This window comes from Triticum aestivum, chromosome 7B (assembly GCF_018294505.1).
Source record: "Triticum aestivum cultivar Chinese Spring chromosome 7B, IWGSC CS RefSeq v2.1, whole genome shotgun sequence".
Classification (NCBI taxonomy): Eukaryota; Viridiplantae; Streptophyta; class Magnoliopsida; order Poales; family Poaceae; genus Triticum; species Triticum aestivum.
Window position 1 is genome coordinate 741,099,662 of NC_057813.1, and position 20,572 is coordinate 741,120,233.

General features: G+C 45.7%; 1 protein-coding gene across 1 annotated transcript; it reads right to left on the reverse strand.

The window, feature by feature from the left end:
• Positions 1–16,034: 16,034 nt before the first annotated feature.
• On the reverse strand, positions 16,035–18,575 carry LOC123158695 (uncharacterized). Its single transcript, XM_044576591.1, has 2 exons — positions 17,717–18,575; positions 16,035–16,519 (listed from the first exon to the last, which is right to left on the reverse strand). Exons 1-2 carry the CDS (start codon positions 18,573–18,575, stop codon positions 16,371–16,373), a joined length of 1,008 nt encoding a protein of 335 aa, XP_044432526.1. The 3' UTR covers positions 16,035–16,370.
• Positions 18,576–20,572: the final 1,997 nt, after the last annotated feature.

Here is a 20,572-nt window from a genome sequence, read left to right on the forward strand (position 1 = left end):
GCGCAGAAAAAATGCTATTTCGGCGCTGTAAAAAAGTTTTAGCCCGCCGCGCGGTTGCGTGCTTGTTGGAGATGCTCTTATGGATAAAATATTGCAGTCTATATGCATACAAGACCACTATGGAAATTATGTTGTCCAGGTTTGTTACATCTTATGAATTTTCGGACTGACGTTATCCTTGACGTGGCATTCTGATAATTTTTTCACAAGCTTTGTTTTAGCTAAATTGACCTTGCGGTGCGTTGTGAGTTTCTGATCTCGGCATCTTACTATGGATTATGTAGGAGTGTAGCGTCAGTATTAATGCTTTTTGTTCTTAATGATCAGTACTTTAACTTGGGGTGGACAATTCGTTAGAACAAGCTGTGAACATTCCAGTGGACATAGGAAAGAATTACAATTCAGCATGAGATTGTGATGAAGAAAATTATGGCATTTTTTTCCTCACGGCACCCCGTTGCCGGGGAGTCTGTGGCCGACAAGGAACACACATATAGTAGTACACAAGTTCAACGAACATGCATGTGATCCAGACCCAAACGAGCCGTGAGAAGAAAGCCAGTACCCACATAATAAGTCTAGCATGGCGTGGTGCAGTCCCTGTTCAAGGTGGATTTGTGACGGCGATCTGATCTACGGATTGGTTTGGATCAGAGACGGTGACGAGCACGCGGAATCCATCTCGGCGGCTCTCGTGGCTTGGCGAGGCTGGGTGGGAGCCCTCCTCCTAGTCTCCAGTGGTGGCACACTCAGGCAGTGGCCGGTGAGCCAAGGCTCCTACGGTGGCACTGCTGTTGCGGTTGGTCGCCAGATCTAGGCGGCTAGATCTGGGGCTTTGAAGGCGGTCGAGACGGTGCATAGGTTGCCGGCTGGATTACTTGGGACGGAGCCGGGTGAAAACCTGGTCTTCGGTCGATGGCCGGAGCTGGTGATGACGATGCCCTTATCATCGTTTTCTTCATGAAGGCATCATCGAGGTGAAGTTCCCAGCTCCACTCAATATCTCCGGGGGAAACTCTAGATCAGCTGATCGGATGTTGGCGACAATCGTGCGTTGTTACCCCCTTGGGGGCGGCATTCTTGGAGGAGGACCCAACACTCAGAACAGGTGATATTTCCTTCTTTAGATTATCATTGAGCTGCCCAAAGATCTTTTCGACGCATGCTGTTAGCTGCTGCTTGAATGGATACCTAGCATCCACTTGTGCAGTATCACAATTCCCTACAAGCTATTGAAGCTAAGAAAGTCATTTATAGAAGTGTAAGATGTATACTTTCGGAAATCCAATTCGGTGCCCTGCGTTGATGAAAAAATCAAATCAAATACTAGAAAAATTAAAAATTTCCAATTTTCTGTGTGTGGTAGATAATTTGATGTGGGAGGTGCGCTCCAAATTTCAACTCATTTGTACATCTAAGCAGCTCTCTGCAAAAAAGAAAAAATGCGGCAAGGGTTGTTCCCCACGCCCCTCCACCTATATATAAAGGGGAGGGGGCGCCCCAAGAGTAGACATCAAGCTCTTGGCGTCCCTCCCTCTCCCGTTACTCCGTAGTTCCTCCGTCCTCGTTCTAGTAGCACTAGGAGACCACCACCATCACGACCACGCCGTCGTGCTGGTGGTGATCCCATCCACTTCTCCGTCTTCTCTTGCTGGATCACAGAGGAGGAGACGTTATCGAGTTGCATGTGTGATAAACTCGGAGGTGCCGTCCGTTCGGCACTAGATCGGTTGGATCGTGATCGGATCACGAAGAGTACAACTACATCAACTGTGTTATATACGCTTCCGCTTTCGGTCAACGAGGGTACGTAGACATATTCTCCCCTCTCATTGCTATGTTTCTCCTAGATAGATTTTGGGTGTTCGTAGGAAATTTTTTGATTTTCATGTTTCGTTCCCCATATCCAGACATGCCCATATCTGCCTCAGATATGGGCTGGGTATGAGGATGTCAGTCAGCTCAGATGTTTAGGCCGAGTTTGCCAGGTCAGATTGGGTGACAATTTTATATCAGGGCAGTAACCGGGCAGGCCATGCGGACATTTGCGGACATGGGGGCTTCGGTTGTACATGCTCTTATTCAATGCAGAGGGATGCATTGCATGCACGTGCGACCTCGAGAAAGAAATAAGAAATATGCACGCATGCCAGTTAGCATTTTTTTAATATCATACAGACACAGACGTTCATATATATAGACATACACTCACCGGCCGAACGACCGAGCTCCTCCGAGAAACTGAGTCGGGACATTATTCTGAGATTGATAAACTCACAATTAACACATTCATAGTCAACAGAAACGTCTCCTCCCACTGAAAGCATATGAAAGTCCTAAAATAAATCCAGAAAAATGCGAGCAGCAATGTTAAGAGCATCTTCAGCCGTTGGCTCCCCAGGGGCGCGTAAAATCACCGCTCAGGGGCGAGCCGGCGCTAAAAATCGGCGTGGGGCGAGTGGGTTCCCAATCGCCGACCCCAGGGCCACCCCCCACATGCCGTTTATATTTGAAAAAAAAGGTATTCGGCAAAGTTCGACAACTTAGACAAATTATTCGGCTAAAGTTCGGCAAACTGGGCATATATTTGACATGTTCGACATTACATAGCAAAGGTATTTAAAAAAACGGCAGCAACTACATCTTAAGGGCCGAAGAAGTCGCTGAGCACGGCGAAGTCGCCGACGTCACCGTCATCCTCGCTGTGGTTGTCAGCGGCCTTCTCCTCCTTGACGCGGCCGCCCCTACTAGACCCCTGCCCGGCGTCGCCCTGGCAGACCGCTGGAGGCGGCTACGCGTCATCGTCGCTGTCGTCGAGGACGACGACACCTCCCTCGTCGCGGCCTCGGCGCCAAACTTCGAACTGCTCGTAGGCGCGGCACTGGCACTCCATCTCCATGCGCGCCCAGTCATCGCGTGCCCATTTCAAGGTTGCGCCGTCGTCGAGCTCCCCGCCTGCAATCCCGGGCTCCGTCTTCACAACGGCGACCCCAGGCTCCGTTTTCATGACGGCGAGCCCTGGCTCCGTCTTCGGTTCGACATAGCGCGGAGGAGCCGAGGATGAGGTGCGCCGTCCGCCTTCATTGATGACGATGACGACTCTGTGGGTGCGCCGGCCAAGCAGCGTCTCCACTGCGGGCTTGGCCTTGACGCCGAACACCGCCGGTGAGCCGGCGCGCTGCTCCTCCGTCAGGGACGCTCGCACGCGGTCAACCTCGGCGGAGAAGATGGTGGGGCGTGCTTCGACGTTGGGCACCGGGGGAATGGGGACGCCCCCGTTGATGAGCCTCAACCCCGTCGGCCCGACGCGCATGTCCGGTGGCGCCGGGTTGTTCGCCTCAAAGAGCAGCCAGGCATCCCACTCGTGGAGCGAGCGGCGGCCGAAGCCGTTGGCCGCCACCGCGTCTTCGGGAATCACGCGGCCATCGGATGGGCTTGGGAGAGAGGGGAGGGACGAAACCTCGGCGGGTGGCTGCTGATGCGTCTCCGTCGTATCTATAATTTTTGATTGTTCCATGCCAATATTATTCAACTTTCATATACTTTTGGCAACTTTTTATACTATTTTTGGGACTAACATATTGATCCAGTGCCCAGTGCCAGTTCCTGTTTGTTGCATGTTTTATGTTTCGCAGAAAACCAATATCAAACGGAGTCCAAACGGGATAAAAATGTACGGAGAATTATTTTGGAATATTTGGGATTTTCCGGAGGAAGAATCAACGCGAAATAGTGTCCGAGGTGGCCACGCTCCGGGCGCGCCCTGGACTCTCGTGGGCCACCCATAAGGCGGTTGACGCTCTTTTTTTGCTGCAAGAAAGCTAATTTTACAAGAAAAATCTGGGCGAAAGATTCACCCCAATCGGAGTTACGGATCTCCAAATATAAAGGAAACGGTGAAGGGGCAGAATCTGAGAACGCAAAAACAGAGAGATAGATCCAACCTCGGAAGGGCTCTCGCCCCTCCCAAGCCATGGGAGCCAAGGACCAGACGGTAAACCCTTCTCCCATCTAGGGAGGAGGTCAAGGAAGAAGAAGAAGAAGGGGCCCTCTCTCCCCCTTGCTTCCGGTGGCGCCGGAGCGCTGTCGGGGACCATCATCATCACCGCGATCTTCACCAACACCTCCGCCATATTCACCAACATCTCCATCACCTTCCGCCTTCTATATTCAGCGGTCCACTCTCCCGCTCCCCGTTGTACCCTCTACTTGAACATGGTGCTTTATGCTTCATATTATTATCCAATGATGTGTTGCCATCCTATGATGTCTGAGTAGATTTCCGTTGTCCTATTGGTGGTTGATGAATTGCTATGATTGATTTAATTTGCTTGTGGTTATGTTGTTGTGCTATTGTGCCCTCCGTACCGCGCAAGCGTGAGGGATTCCCGCTGTAGGGTGTTGCAATACGTTCATGATTCGCTTATAGTCGGTTGCTAGAGTGACAGAAGCTTAAACCCGAGTAAGGGGATTGTTGCGTATGGGATTGAAGGGGGACCAATATATCTTAATGCTATGGTTGGGTTTTACCTTAATGAACGTTAGTAGTTGTGGACTGCTTGCTAATAGTTCCAATCATAAGTGCATAAAATTCCAAATCAGGGATGACATGCTAGCAGTGGCCTCTCCCACATAAAACTTGATATCGGTCTAGTAACGTAGTCAATTGCTTAGGGACAATTTCACAACTCCTACCACCACTTTTCTACACTCGCTATATTTACTTTATTGCATCTTTATCTAAACAGCCCCTACTTTTTATTTACGTGTTCTTTATTATCTTGCAAACCTATCCTATCACACCTACAAAGTACTTCTAGTTTCATACTTGTTCTAGGTAAAGCGAATGTCAAGCGTGCGTAGAGTCGTATTAGTGGCCGATAGGACTTGAGAGAGTATTTGTTCTACCTTTAGCTCCTCGTTGGGTTCGACACTCTTACTTATCGAAAGAGGCTACAACTATCACGTATACTTGCGGGTCATCAAGACCTTTTTCTGGCGCCGTTGCCGGGGAGTCATAGCATGGGGTGACTATTCTCGTGTGTGCTTGTTTGCTTTATCACTAAGTAATTTTATTTGCTGTTCTTGGTTGTTCTCTATCTTTAGTTATGGATATGGAACGCAAAATACCAAAAAAATTAGATGTACTTGCTACTCATGTAGATGGGGTAACTCCTAAAACCCCCGATTCTCATTATGTGAAAGATGTTATGTACTACTTCAATAATCCTGAGAAAACCCCATTCAACCTTATAATGGGAGACACGTTGGATCAACGTGAATACTTTAGGGATTATCGCTCGACACAAAAAGGGAAACTATTATGGGATCAATTTATTATGTTGCGTTGGTATGCCTGGAATCTCTGTTTGAGATATGATATTACTTGTTGCTTTAGGATGAAGGCTCCACACCTTCCCTTTTCATGCAAATTTAATGATAATGAAACCTTAGCTTCTTATGCTAATGGTATATATGATTACTATGATGTGGAACAAATAGAAGAATTTGTTGCTTTTAAGGCTGCTTATGAAATTGAAGCTTTGTTTGAAAAGTACGAAGCTTTTGATGATGATGGTTATAGGCCTGAAAATCTTGCTATACTTAGATATTGCTATGAAAATTATGAATAGAATTATTATATTAATGCTTTTATGAAGAAAGTCAACGTTGTCCAAGAAGAGACTAATATTTTGCAGGAAGCTATGGAAGAAGAAATTGATGAAACTGTGAGCTCATTGGATGAAAAAGATGATGAGGAGAGCGAAGAACAAAAGGAGGAAGAGCGGATTAGCTACCCGTGCCCACCTTCTAATGAGAGTAACCCTCCAACTCATACATTGTTTAATTCCCCTTCGTGCTTACCGAAGGATGATTGCTGTGATGATTGCTATGATCCCTTGAATTTGTCTGAAATATCCCTTTTTGATGATGCTTGCTATGCTTGTGGCCAAGATGCCGATATGAATTATACTTATGGAGATGAACTTGCTATAGTTCCTTATGTTAAACATGAAATTGTTGCTATTGCACCCACACATGATAGTCCCATTATCTTTTTGAATTCTCCCTACTACACTATATCGGAGAAGTTTGTGCTTATTAAGGATTATATTGATGGGTTGCCTTTTACCATTGCACATGATGATTTTGATGAATATAATATGCATGTGCTTGTTGCTATTACTTGCAATTATTATGAGAGAGGAACTATATCTCCACCTCTCTATGTTTCCCATATTATGAAATTGCAAGAAACTGCTTATACTATGCATTGGCCTTTACTATGTGTGCATGAATTGTTCTTTTATGACATGCCGATGCATAGGAAGAGAGTTAGACTTCGTTTTTGCTTGATATATGTTACTTTGTACTCACTACTAAATTACAAATCATTGTTAATTAAAATTGGCTTTGATATACCTTGGAATCCGGGTGGATCCATTACTTGAGCACTAAATGCCTATCCTAATAGCTTTAAAGAAAGCGCTTCCAGGGAGACAACCCGGAAGTTTTAGAGAGTCATTTATTTCTGTTGTGTGCTTTCATGTAGTTTAAAAACAAAAAATAAAGACGGGAACCTAAAAAACTTTTCAAAAAGGAAAGTGAAAGTGAGAGAGACAAGCATTGTTGAAGTGGGAGCTAGCCTTGAACTTTGTTAATGCTCACGGAAACTTTGTGAATCTTGATTACAGAAACTTTTCATTAAAAATAATTATCCCCTTGTACAATTCCATTGTGTTATAAAAATAATGTGCCAAGGTTTGCCTTTAGGATGTTTACAATGCTTGTTGGTTTGTACGGTGGAGGACAGAAACTTTGGCTGTAGTGCGCGATTTTACATTTTTAACTGGAACACCAATTGGTTTTGATTCCTTTTGCACTGTCTTGCTATACAACTTGTTTATTGTTCCTAATTTTGGTAGAATTTTTGGGATAACAGAAGTATGGTGGATGTTCAGATTTGTACAGACTGTTCTGTTTTTGACAGATTCTGTTTTTGATGCATAGTTTGCTTGTTTTGATGAATCTATCAATTTATATCAGTGGATTAAGCCATGAAAAAGTTATGTTACAGTAGACACAATGCAAAAAAAATATGAATTGGTTTGCAACAGTACTTAGGGTGGTGATTTGCTTTATTATACTAACGGATCTTACCGAGTTTTCTATTGAAGTTTTGTGTGGATGTAGTGTCTAATCGAGGATGTCTCAATATGAGGAAAAGGAAGAGAGGCAAGAGCTCAATCTTGGGGATGCCCAAAGCACCCCAAGTAAATATTCAAGGAGACTCAAGCGTCTAAGCTTGGGGATGCCCCGGAAGGCATCCCCTCTTTCTTCAACAAGTATCGGTATGTTTTCGAATTCGTTTCGTTCATGCATTATGTGCAAGTCTTGGAGCGTCTTTTGCATTTAGTTTTCATTTTTCTTTTATGCACCATGCTGGTATGAGATAGTCCTTGGTTGATTTATATAATTCTCATTGCACTTCAATTAAATCTTTTGAGTATTGCTTTATAGAATGCTTCATGTGCTTCACGTATATTGTTTGAAGTTTGGATTGCCTGTTTCTCTTCACATAGAAAACCGCCATTTGTAGAATGCTCTTTTTCTTCACTTATAATTGTTAGAGCATGGGCATATCTTTTGTAGAAAGAATTAAAATCTCTTGCTTCACTTATATCTATTTAGAGAGATGACATGAATTGGTCATTCACATGGTTAGTCATAAAATCCTACATAAAACTTGTAGATCACTGAATATGATATGTTTGATTCCTTGCAATAGTTTTGCGATATAAAGGTGGTGATATTAGAGTCGTGCAAATTGAGTAATTGCGAAATTGAGAAATACTTGGGTTGAGGTTTGCAAGTCCCATAGCATGCATGTATGGTGAACCGTTATGTAACAAAGTTGGAACATGAGGTGCTCTTTGATTGCTTTCCTTATGAGTGGCAGTTGGGGACGAGCGATGGTCTTTTCCTACCAATCTATCCCTCTAGGGGCATGCATAGTAGTACTTTGCTTCGAGGGCTAAGTAGACTTTTGCAATAATTATATGATTTCTTTATGACTAATGTGAGTCCATGGATATACGCACACTCACCCTTCCACTTTGCTAGCCTCTATTGTGCCGCGCAACTTTTGCCGGTATCATGAACCCATTATTTACCTTCCTCAAAACAGCCACCATACCTACCTATTATGGCATTTCCATAGCCATTCCGAGATATATTGCCATGCAACTTTCCACCGTTCTGTTACTATGACACGTTCCATCATTGTAATATTGCTTTGCATGATCGTAAGATAGCTAGCATGATGTTTTCATGGCTTGTCCATTTTTTTATGTCATTGCTATGCTAGATCATTGCACATCCCGGTACACCGCCGGAAGCATTCATATAGAGTCATATCTTTGTTAGAGAGTTGTAATATTGAGTTGTAAGTAAATAAAAGTGTGATGATCATCATTATTAGAGCATTGCCCCGGTGAGGAAAGGATGGAGGAGACTATGATTCCCCCAAAAGTCGGGATGAGACTCCGGACTTTATGAAAAATAAAAGAGGCCAAAGAAGCCCAAATAAAAAAAAGGCCAAAGAAAAAATGAAAAATAAAAAGAAAAAATGAAAAAAATGAAAAATAAAAAGAAAAAATGAGAGAAAAAGAGAGAAGGGGCAATGTTACTATCCTTTTACCACACTTGTGCTTCAGAGTAGCACCATGTTCTTCATAGAGAGAGCCTCCTATGCTTTCACTTTCATATACTAGTGGGAATTTTTCATTATAGAACTTGGCTTGTATATTCCAATGATGGGCTTCCTCAAAATGCCCTAGGTCTTCGTGAGCAAGCAAGTTGGATGCACACCCACTTAGTTTCTTTTGTTGAGCTTTCATATATTTATAGCTCTAGTGCATCCGTTGTATGGCAATCCCTACTCACTCACATTGATATCTATCGATGGGCATCTCCATAGCCCGTTGATACGCCTAGTTGATGTGAGACTTTCTTCTCCCTTTTTGTCCTCACAACCACCACCATATACCACCATAGTGCTATGTCCATGGCTTGCGCTCATGTATTGCGTAAGAGTTAACAAAGCTGAAGCGCGTTAAAAAGTATGAACCAATTGCTCGGCTCGTCATCGGTGTTGTGCATGATGGGAGCATTTTGTGTGACGAAGATGGAGCATAGCCAGACTATATGATTTTGTAGGGATGAGCTTTCTTTGGCTATGTTATTTCGGTAAGACATAATTGCTTGGTTGGTATGCTTGAAGTATTATTGTTTTTATGTCAAATTATAGACTATTGCCTTGAATCACTCGTGTCTTAATATTCATGCCATGATTAGACTTATGATCAAGATAATGCTGGGTAGCATTCCACATCAAAAATTATCTTTTTTATCATTTACCTACACGAGGACGAGCAGGAATTAAGCTTGGGGATGTTGATACGTCTCCGTAGTATCTATAATTTTTTAATTATTCCATGCCAATATTCTTCAACTTTCATATACTTTTGGCAACTTTTTATACTATTTTTGGGACTAACATATTGATCCAGTGCCCAGTGTCAATTCCTGTTTGTTGCATGTTTTATGTTTCGCAGAAAACCAATATCAAACAGAGTCCAAACGGAATAAAAACGTATGGAGAATTATTTTAGAATATTTGGGATTTTCCAGAGGAAGAATCAACGCGAAACAGTGTCCGAGGTGGGCACGAGACAGGGGGGCGCGCCCTCCCCCCGGGCGCGCCCTAGACTCTCATGGGCCACCCATAAGGCGGTTGACGCTCTTCTTTTGCCGCAAGAAAACTAATTTTATAAGAAAAAATTGGCGAAAGATTCACCCCAATCGGAGTTACGGATCTCCAGATATAAAAAAAACGGTGAAGGGGCAGAATCTGAGAACGCAAAAACAGAGAGATAGATCCAATCTCGGAGGGGCTCTCGGCCCTCCCAAGACATGGGAGCCAAGGACCAGAGGGGAAGCCCTTCTCCCATCTAGGGAGGAGGTCAAGGAAGAAGAAGAAGAAGGGGCCCTCTCTCCCACTTGCTTCCGGTGGCACCGGAGCGCTGCCGGGGGCCATCATCATCACCGCGATCTTCACCAACACCTCCGCCATCTTCACCAACATCTCCATCACCTTCCGCCTTCTATATTCAGCGTTCCACTCTCCTGCACCCCGTTGTACCCTCTACTTGAACATGGTGCTTTATGCTTCATATTATTATCCAATGATGTGTTGCCATCCTATGATGTCTGAGTAGATTTTCGTTGTCCTATTGGTGGTTGATGAATTGCTATGATTGATTTAATTTTCTTGTGGTTATGTTGCTGTCCTATTTTGCCCTCCGTGTCGCGCAAGCGTGAGGGATTCCCGCTGTAGGGTGTTGCAATACGTTCATGATTCGCTTATAGTGGGTTGCTAGAGTGACAGAAGCTTAAACTCGAGTAAGGGGATTGTTGCGTATGGGATTGAAGGGGGACCAATATATCTTAATGCTATGGTTGGGTTTTACCTTAATGAACGTTAGTAGTTGCAGACTGCTTGCTAATAGTTCCAATCATAAGTGCATAGAATTCCAAGTCAGGGATGACAAGCTAGCAGTGGCCTCTCCCACATAAAACTTGCTATCGGTCTAGTAACATAGTCAATTACTTAGGGACAATGTCACAACAACTACCACCACTTTTCCACACTCGTTATATTTACTTTATTGCATCTTTATCTAAACAGCCCCTACTTTTTATTTACGTGTTCTTTATTATCTTGCGAACCTATCCTATCACACCTACAAAGTACTTCTAGTTTCATACCTGTTCTAGGTAAAGTGAACTTCAAGCGTGAGTAGAGTCGTATCACTGGCCAATAGGACTTGAGAGAGTATTTGTTCTACCTTTAGCTCCTCGTTGGGTTCGACACTCTTACTTATCGAAAGAGGCTACAACTATCCTGTATACTTGCGGGTCATCAGTTGCGCACGGGGAGAGAGGCGGAGCTCGGCAGCGGGCGACGGGCAGCGCGCTGTTGTGGGCTGGTGTGGCCAGAGGCGAGGGGGAGGCACTAGTTTTTATAGCCCCGCGCCATGTGTATGCGTGGCAGGAGGGGAAGCGTCGCCGCGCCGCCCGTGACGCACCACCCGTGATGAGGAATCAATGGCAAGGTTGACCGGCGGCAGCCTTGACATTGATTCCACGCGGGAAACCGATGCGTTCCGAGGACGACAAGGCACGCGTTGCTGATTCGGCGGGCCTATGGCTCTTTCGCGCCAAAACCGCTCGCCCCGGTGCCCCCGGGCGCCCCCCAGCGTGCCGGGTTTGGCCTGGGTCCGCCGGCGCTAATTTTGACCCAAGCCGGCGAAAAATGGGCTCCTGGGGCATGACTGGGTCGTTTTTTCGGTGCCGGCGCGAAAAAATCGCCTGGGGGCATGTTGAGGGCGCGGCTGGAGATGCTCTAAGTCTAGGACTTGAACATTGATGGGCTCGAGATAGGAGTGTCCACCTGACCATCTAACCATGGGTTGGTTCGCCACGCCGGTTAGCATTTGAGTTTATCGACCGGACATAATAGATAATTAACTTGTGCTTATTTTAATTTTGCAACTCTAGCAGACCCCGCATCCCGCCCCGGCCCGCAAAAAATTTTGCGGGGCGCGGCAAATCTTCTCCCCCAACCTCTATCTTCACGGGCTGGGAGGCCGATCCGAGCTGAACCCCTATCCGGCGCGAGATTTGGCGGGAGGGACATTTCCGCGCGCCCTTTCCCACTCCCCGCACCCTCCGCCACCATTGCCCCCCCCCTCCGCAAGCTTCGGTTCCTCCTCCCCGGCCGTTCCTCGCCGCCATGGATGCTCCCGTGCTGTCCCCCGTCACCGTCGAGATCGCGCATGCTCCTTCCCCTCGGGCGGATCTTGTCGCTGGCCATGTTGCCTCCGCCGCCTTCGCCCAAGCACACGCCGTGCCGGCCCGCAAGTAGTAGGGCAACGTGGTCGTGCAGGGCGGGAATTCGGCTGCCCCCGCCGCGACGGCCCGCGCTCCGGGCGCCAACGCTGCAGTGCGATCCCGGCCGACGACGGAGAATGCCGGCAAGACCGCGGGTGTAAAGCGGAGGAAGGTTCCGGCTAAAAGGAAGCCACCTTCTTCAACCTCTCACTCCATTCCCCCGCAAGGAGGTGCTCTGACTGTGCCGTTCAACGGTGCCGCTCCCCCGCAAGCGAGGTGTTCGACAAAATGGCTGCAAGGTATGCCTCTTTGATATAGCGATTCCCTTTCATTTTCGCCATTAGTGTCGATAGCTCGTGACATGTTATCGTTCGCTATAGCGGTGGTTCGAACAATGCAACAACTGAGTTCGTGAACTTGTTCGACACGAACGCGGTTGACATTGATCAAGCCCCTTTCGAACCATTGACTACAATGAAACGGACAGCGGCGTGGATGATCATGGCTATGCGGACGAATTGGAGGAGATCGAAGCGGAAGCATTTGAGGAATCGCAATCAAAGAGTGGGAAGAGCCAAAGATCGAAGAACTACACGATCTTGGAAGATCAAGCTTTGATCCATGCATGGAGTGCAGTGTCTGTTGATCCATGCACGGGTGTTTCTCAAACCGCCAAGAGATATTGGCAAAGGATCGAAGATCAATACTTCCGCATTATGAAAAAGTATCCCAATAGGACTCCACGCACATTTCGGTCGCTTCAAGGGTGTTGGGAGAATATCAAGCCTATGTGCAGCCGTTGGGCAGCTTGCTTGGAGCAAGTACGCAATGCACCTCCAAGTGGCACCGTGGAGTCCGATTATGTGAGTTTTTTTTCCTTTGTTCAAGTTGTGCATCATCATAATGTATCATGGAAAATGATTGCATCACTTTGTTCACATTTTGTAGGACAAGATTGCTCAACATAGATGCAAGGCCATGGAAGCTTCGGAAGGCAGATTCTCCAAATTAGAGCATTGTTGGGAGTTGCTCCAAAAGTGCGATAAGTGGAAGTTGATCGACAGAGAATCCCCACCAAAGAGAGGCTCACTTGTAAAGATGGATGAAGACGAAGATGATGATGGCCCAAGAAATTTGCACAAGCCCGATGGCGACAAGAAGATGAGAGAGAAGATCAAGAGAGAGCAAGAAGCATCGAGCTTGAGGGAGAAGATTGATGACATGGAGCAATCAAACGAGTTGATGTCGTTGAAGTCGTTGGAGATCAAAAAAGAGTTGGCCGAGAAGAAGGCAAAAGATAAGGAAGAAAAATGGCAAATGCTCAAGGAAGAGGGGCTCCGCAAAGCTGCCATTGAGGAGAGAAAAGCACGCACCTCCGAAAACAAATCAATGTCATTGTTGCTCGCCGAAGAGAACAAGATCATGTCAATGAACCGCAATGATATGGACGACCTCACCAAAACATGGCATGATATGGCAAGGAGAGAGATCTTGAACAGAAGAATGGTACCTTCGGCCGGTCCGTGTTCATGTTCCGGTGATGTTTTCTGCTCCATATGGTGGCAATGCGGATGATTTCGTTGCGGGAGTTGGAACAAGCGAGGAAGGTGGATTTGGTGGTGCCGATGAACTTCAATATGGACTCCATTGCGCGGAGTGAAGATCGGCCCCCAAGATGATGCCGGACATGGGCGCAAACCTTTTGCATGCCCTCTTTTGCGTAATGAACTTCGCTTTTATTTGCGCGCAAACTGTTTATGTCATTTGAATTTGAACTTGTTTGCCAAACCCTATGTCAAATGCGAGATTTGCATTTTTTCTGTTTGCGGGTCTTCACGGTGGTACCCGAGCAGAACCCGCAGAAGGCGACCCGTAAAAAAGCATATTCCGCGATTTTTTTACGGGTCCGTTTGAGGGGTCTGCATCTGTGCCAACCTGCGCCAGCCCGCAAAAGTAGTTTTGCGTGAACTGCAAACGAGTTTTACGGGCCGGCGAGATGCGGGGTCCACTAGAGTTGCTCTAGAGCTAATCGGACCAGATGCTAGTTACGCCGGGACGCTGATTCAGTGGCAGCCGCAGAAGGTCGGTCCGCCAGATGTTAGTTGCTGTGTGGGGTTCTTGGGCTTGAAGCCCGTGGCAGAGATATCTCTCTCCGTAACAAGAGAGGCCCGATGACACCTCTGCCGTCCTTGAAATTTTTTTTTTTTGAAAGTTTACTCTCAACTTATTGTATTTTTGCAAAAAAAAAAAACCCTGTCATGCCATGGTTTAGAAAGTCATTTGTTTGCTCCTACATAGTACTTCCTCTCACCTTATAGTCATTTGCATGGCTACATTTCTTATATTATTTTTTTCATGTGTCGCTTTTAAGTTTGGCAAGGTCTTGGAGACAAAAATTTAGTAGTAGTTATTGTTCATATAAAGTTCCAAGCATAAAAAAACAAAAATGATAGTATTATAGATAAAAAAAGGGGATGCAACATAATTTTTGCTTTCTCTATTTGCAAATAGGTAGACATGTCATTGACATGTGCAGTCTCCAATATGCATGTTGAAGGATTACATATTTATAGACATGTAGACATCTATAACGTGTATGTTATGAAAACAGTTTTCATAGTACCATTAACATCAATTATTTTTGTACTACATATTACTACTCAAATTTAGAGAAGCTTTACTGTAAGTCATCTATTTACAAATATAGGCGGTTCTATTCTTGTTCATTTAAATTATATATTGGTACCATTGTTAAAGCTTTTGAGTGGGCGTACTTTTCCATATACGATTGTATGATTTATGATTGCTAGGTAATTGGATAGGGAAAAGCAAATTCTCGTTATTATGCCTTTTAAGACTCTTTTGATAATATTGAGTGGTGATTCAAATTTAAATATTGATGTGTCTTGCATATCTAAACACCTTGCCAATCTAATGTATTTTTGCAAAAAACAAACCTGCCATGCCATGGTTTAGAAAGTCATTTGTTCCCTCCTACATAGTACTTCCTCTCACCTTATAGTCATTTGCGCAGCTACACTTCTTATATATATTTTTCATGTGTCACTTTTAAGTTTGAAATGGTCTTCAAGACAAAAATTTAGTAGAAGTAGTTGTTCATATAAAGTTCCAAGCATAAAAAAACAAAAACGATAGTATTATAGAATAAAAAAAAGGGATGCAACAAATCTGTTGCTTTCTCTATTTGCAAATAGGTAGACATGTCATTGACATGTGCTGTCTCCAATATGCATATTCGAGGATTACATATTTATAGACATGTAGACAACTATAAGTTGTATGTTATGAAAATAGTTTTCATAGTACCATTGACATCAATTATTTTTGTACTACATATTACAACTCAAATTTAGAGAAGCTTTACTGGAAGATCTCTATAAAGTCATCTATTTACAAATATAGGTGGTTCTATTCTTGTTTATTTAAACTGTATATTGGTACCATTGTTAGAAGATTTTGATTGGACGTACTTTTACATATATGATTTAATGATTTATTAATGCTAGGTAATTGGATAGGGTAAACCAAACTCTCATTATTATGCCTTTTAAGACTCTTTCAATAATACTGATTGGTGATTCAAATTTAAATATTGATGTGTCTTGCATATCCAAACACCTTGCCAATCTAATGTAACCTATCTGCATACTCAATCATGAATGACAAATCTTTCTCTATCGCATGACAAAGATTCGAATGGACGGACAAAGATTCGAATGACCCCACATCAAAGGAAAAAATAAAATCAACTAAAAAGGAAAAAACACATATAAAAGCAAAAGAAAAAATAACAAATAACAGATAATGAGGTTTAAGGACAGACCATGTGCTAGAAGCTTCCACACTAGGTGGGGTTTCAGGAAGAGTTATACTACTAGCCATGCCTTATCCTAGCACACAGAGGGCACGTCGAACCGATGACCTTTTGGCATAAGTGAAGAGTACGGCACAACTGTGTCAGGACTGTTCTTCAAGCCAAATAAAAAACCCGACTAACCTAAAACAAGGGCACTCAAAAATCTAGATCGTAAGAGTTCACAGTATTATAAGAAAGCGAATGAGAATAGAGGGAGAGAAGCCCCCTGTCTTATTCTTATATGTGAAATGAGTCCTGGGTCAGCCACAGCTCCAACCAAGGTGTCTACCACTAGACCACATAAGAGCTCGGTATTGTTAATGGAGAAGCAAAGAGCAAGGCAAGGGCTCCGAGAGAATAAGAAAAATGCGTGTGTGGGAGGATCATAATAGTACATTATATCATCCTACTATGAAGATATCGACTATTCTCCAAGAAGCTGAAACGGTGCTGTTCCGATGTATCCGCCGTGTAGTAGTGACGACTCCGCTCTTCTAAGCCAGCGAACCCGACAGGCATCGCAGTACCAAACTCAACATCAACTCCTACGCTTCCTTGGTACATGCTGGAATGTCCAAGCCCGTTGCTCTGGTGCCTTCATGACAGGTGGAGCTGCTATGCTCGTCGGGATGGCCGGATCTGCTGGGCTCGGCATGCTATCCAGACCTCTGCAGCGACCAAACTCCCCTGATTGCAATCCAAAAATAGATCATCACCATCATGACAGAAACATCCGTATAGAAAGTAAAATACGCGACCTATCTGCCTCGTATATCTACTATACTGCATATTCTCCTGCTTTTATTTAACCAAAGGCTGTTGCACTTTCTTGTGCTCAAAAGAAAATGTTATAATACCCTATGTATACGTCAGGCTTCTTTGGAAAGGATATCTCAAAATCGGTGGGTGGATGGACTCTTTTTATACTGATCTGATCTGTGACCAGAGGGCAACGGCGAGACAGCACAAAATCTGGATTGAATTTACCCAAGATTGCACTAATGCCAGTCCAGCCCCAATCACTCTATTGATCAGAGGAATCATGTGATGATCGTACTAAACAAGAAAAGATAGTTTCACACAAATCAATCGGTGTCTTCGGTTACTTCTAGTTCTAAGACAACGGTAAGACAAGCTCATATCATTGTTGCTCATATCATTTCATTTCATTTCTGTTGGCATCCTGTTGCTCATATCATTTCTAAACACTTAACTGTTGTACATCACGGGCTGTTAAAAAATGATCTGAATGTGCCAGCCACATCCAACATAGAGCATCCCAATCATATTCTCTATTATTGTCCGAGTGGTATCCGCAACAAGTCCACTTTTGTTTACTCATTCAGAATCAAGCTTTGGTTTCAAGTAAATTTGCCATCTGTATTGGTATCCGCAACAAGTGCACTTTTGTTTACTCATTCAGAATCAAGCTTTGGTTTCAAGTAAATTTGCCATCTGTATTGACACTTCTATTACAAAATCTGCTGGTAAGAAAAGCTGTGCAAAGTGAAGCAACGATGTCCCCCTTAGAGCACAGTATGCTTCTTCAGGTAAGAGTTACCATGGAGGTAAGTGCCTCTGACTTCACATGTCTTGAATAAATTCGACAAATTTCACAAAGATTTTGTAGAGAACCCGTAAGCAAGTCAAAATAGATTGCCATATTTAAAGATACTAGCTACAGTTAAATAATAAACTGAAGAACATGACTATTTGAACTGCAGTCATCAAAGCAGAGAGAAAAAGGATGATCAAGTTTAAGTTCTTAGTGAAAACTTCAAAGCACGGTTAAGGTACCACAGCAGCCATGTGTGAATTTGTGATACACAATAGGAATATAGGATCCGGGGTACCGCCACGGTGTAAAAAAGATTAGCTATTTACCTGAAGAATACAAACTTGTGAAAGGATGATATTGGTGCCTCACAATGCTTTCACAAAGTTTCCTTGACTCAATTGACTCAAGTTGAACCATGAAGACGTCGTTGTTGAACTTTATAAGAATTGCGTCGTCATCCTCCACATACCCGACTATAGCTGTTTCGGCAGCCCTCCTATTCGGGACGAGCTCGAGATTCACGGTATTCCGTGGAAACCATGTGGCGGCACCATCCCCGTCAGCCTTCAGGTCCCACATTTGGAGGCTTGGATACGACAACATGGCAAAGCCAACACTGCCATCCTCTGCCCGGATGATGTGGATGAAACTTTTCGATTTCTGGATATCTCTAACAGGAAGTTTTTGGATCACCGCTAGGCTCTGCCTACCAATATCAAACTCAAGTAACTCCATGTCATAGGAGCCATGGATCCACCAGTAAAGGGAGTTGCCGGCGAGGGTTGAGGGGCGGCTGAAATCGACGTAACCGCCTTCCAATCGTTCCGGCGCCGAGATCAGGTTGCCCGACATGCCGGTCTCCGACGAGTAGACACGGGCGCCCGCTCGGGAATCATAATTCCCTCTGGAGAAGGTCTGCACCAGGACCACCTTGAAGGGGCTCGGGTGGCAGCCACCGTGCACGTGTGAGGGGTGGCCATCGCAGCAGAGCACGGCCCCGTGGGCCATGTTGCCCGCGCCGAACTCCGGCGGGAGGGCGATGCGGCGCTGGTCGCCGGTGACGGGGTCGCACACGAGGGCCTCGCGCCGCCGGTGGTCAACGACGAGGACGCGCCCGTGGCGGCACCCGAGGAGCGTGCCGTGGTAGGGGTAGGAGTGGACGGCGCCGCCGTAGTCGATCCGCATGGAGAGGCGCTGGCGGGGCACGCGCCACGCGGTCGGGGCGGGCGAGGACGGGGGCGAAGGAGACCCACCCGCCGTACTCCTTGAAGAGCCCGAGCAGCGGGGCCTTCCGGTGGCGGCTGCAGAAGCGGAGGAGGAAGCCGGGGTCGGCGGCCAGGCGGCGCCAGCGCTTGCAGACGAGGGAGACGCGCGGAAGGGAGGAGGGCAGCGCGGGCAGGCGGAGGAAGATCTCCCACAGGATGTCGCCGCCGTTGGGCGGCGCGCCGGCAGGGGCGGATCGCAGGCGGCGAGGCGCCGGCTCGTCGCCGTCCTCGCTCATGATGGACCGCACCCCGCCGCCGGCGGGGCCGGCAACCATGGAGATTAGCCCTTTTTTTCTTCTCGTTTTTTTAGGAGATTTTTTCTTCTCGATAGCAGTTGAGATTAGCTCGGAAATTAATTCTTTTGATGGGTAGGAGCGCTCGGAGATAACTGAATGGAGGCTCGGGCTGTGATGCGGGCTATTTTGTTTTAGTGAAGAAATGTTTGTGCTATCCTAAAAATATATAGATAATGCCTACTTTGGTTTATAGGATAGGAATTTTATAGGAATAGGAAAAACATAGGAAGTAAGATGACATGCATCTCATTTTCTATAAAGAAAGAGATGTCATTTGATGCATAGGATAGGATTTTTTTTCATTAAGTCTAGGCTAATGTTTTTTTCCTCCAAAATGTGAAGGATTGATTCCTATTCTTCATAGGAATAGGAATCCATTCATATAAACCAAAGGGCTTCAAAGGAATTTTTCCTTTGCAAATCCTATCCTATAGAGTTCTTACAAAATTCCTACAAACTAAAGGAGGCCTAAATATGAAAAAAAATTGGGCTCGGCGCCCCGGTTGAACACCCAGACGTCCTTCTCTTATCCGCGTCGCTGCCTCGGCCAGATCCGCGCCACTGGAGCTCTGCCTGCCTCGCTGAACCCGGCCATGCCGGGAGCTACAACCGGCGAACGGAGGAGCTGCATGGGCACTATGCTTGAACCGTGTCCTAGAGATGCTGGAACCGTTCTGGTAATGCTGGAACATGGTCCGTAGAAGCTGGAACCATGTCCCCTGATAATGGAGTTTTTTGCTACGATTGTGGTTGAGAAATCTGCAACGGGCATCCATAGAAGGTGGAACCAACGTTTTGGCTACTGAATCCCAAGAAAATACCGAGGGTGGGTAAGAAACATGGATATCGCGGTTACTGTAAAATTCCGAGCAAAAACCGCTTGAATTTTTTAAACGTAATTTGAATTCAATTTTTTTGAGCTAGGAATATATCAGTACTGAGCTCAAGTAGTACACAAAAAAGGTGTTGGCGCAGTGGCATGTGCTCGCCGCAACCCCCCCCCCCTCTCTCTCTCTCTCTCTCTCTCTCCGGCGTGCGGCGGCTGCATGTCACGACCTAGGGGCGGTAAGAGTTCGCCGACGGGAAGGAAGAGTAGGGGGAGATCGTAGACAGCGAGCAGAGAGGAGAGAAGCTAGGAGAAGGCAGCGAGAGGAGGAAGAGGAGCCTGTGGCTCAGGATATTTTATTTCAAATTCTCGATGCCTATCCACAGCGACGCGTCTCGCTTATATACACGCGAGTCGCACCCGCACACACACGGCCCACGGCCCGTCCATTACAAGGCTCGCGGCCCAACACGCACATACTCGAATTTAAACGCTCCCGCGATGACTCTACACTTTCGCCGCGCCTTCTTCCCGTCTTCACTGCCTTGCCCGCACCTTCGCCACCTCCAGATTACTGACAATACCTCCCCCTGAAGAACCAGCTTGTCCCCAAGCTGGTGCCACCGGATAACGATCCTTGAGCACCTGATAGTCTTCCCAAGTAGCCGAGGATGCAGGAATTGTGGTCCACTTAACCAAGATCTGAAGATGTGAAGCGTTCCCTTTTTTGACCAGGCGGCGATCTAATATTTCTTCTGGCTGCACACCCGGCAGTGACAAATCAAGCGGCACAGG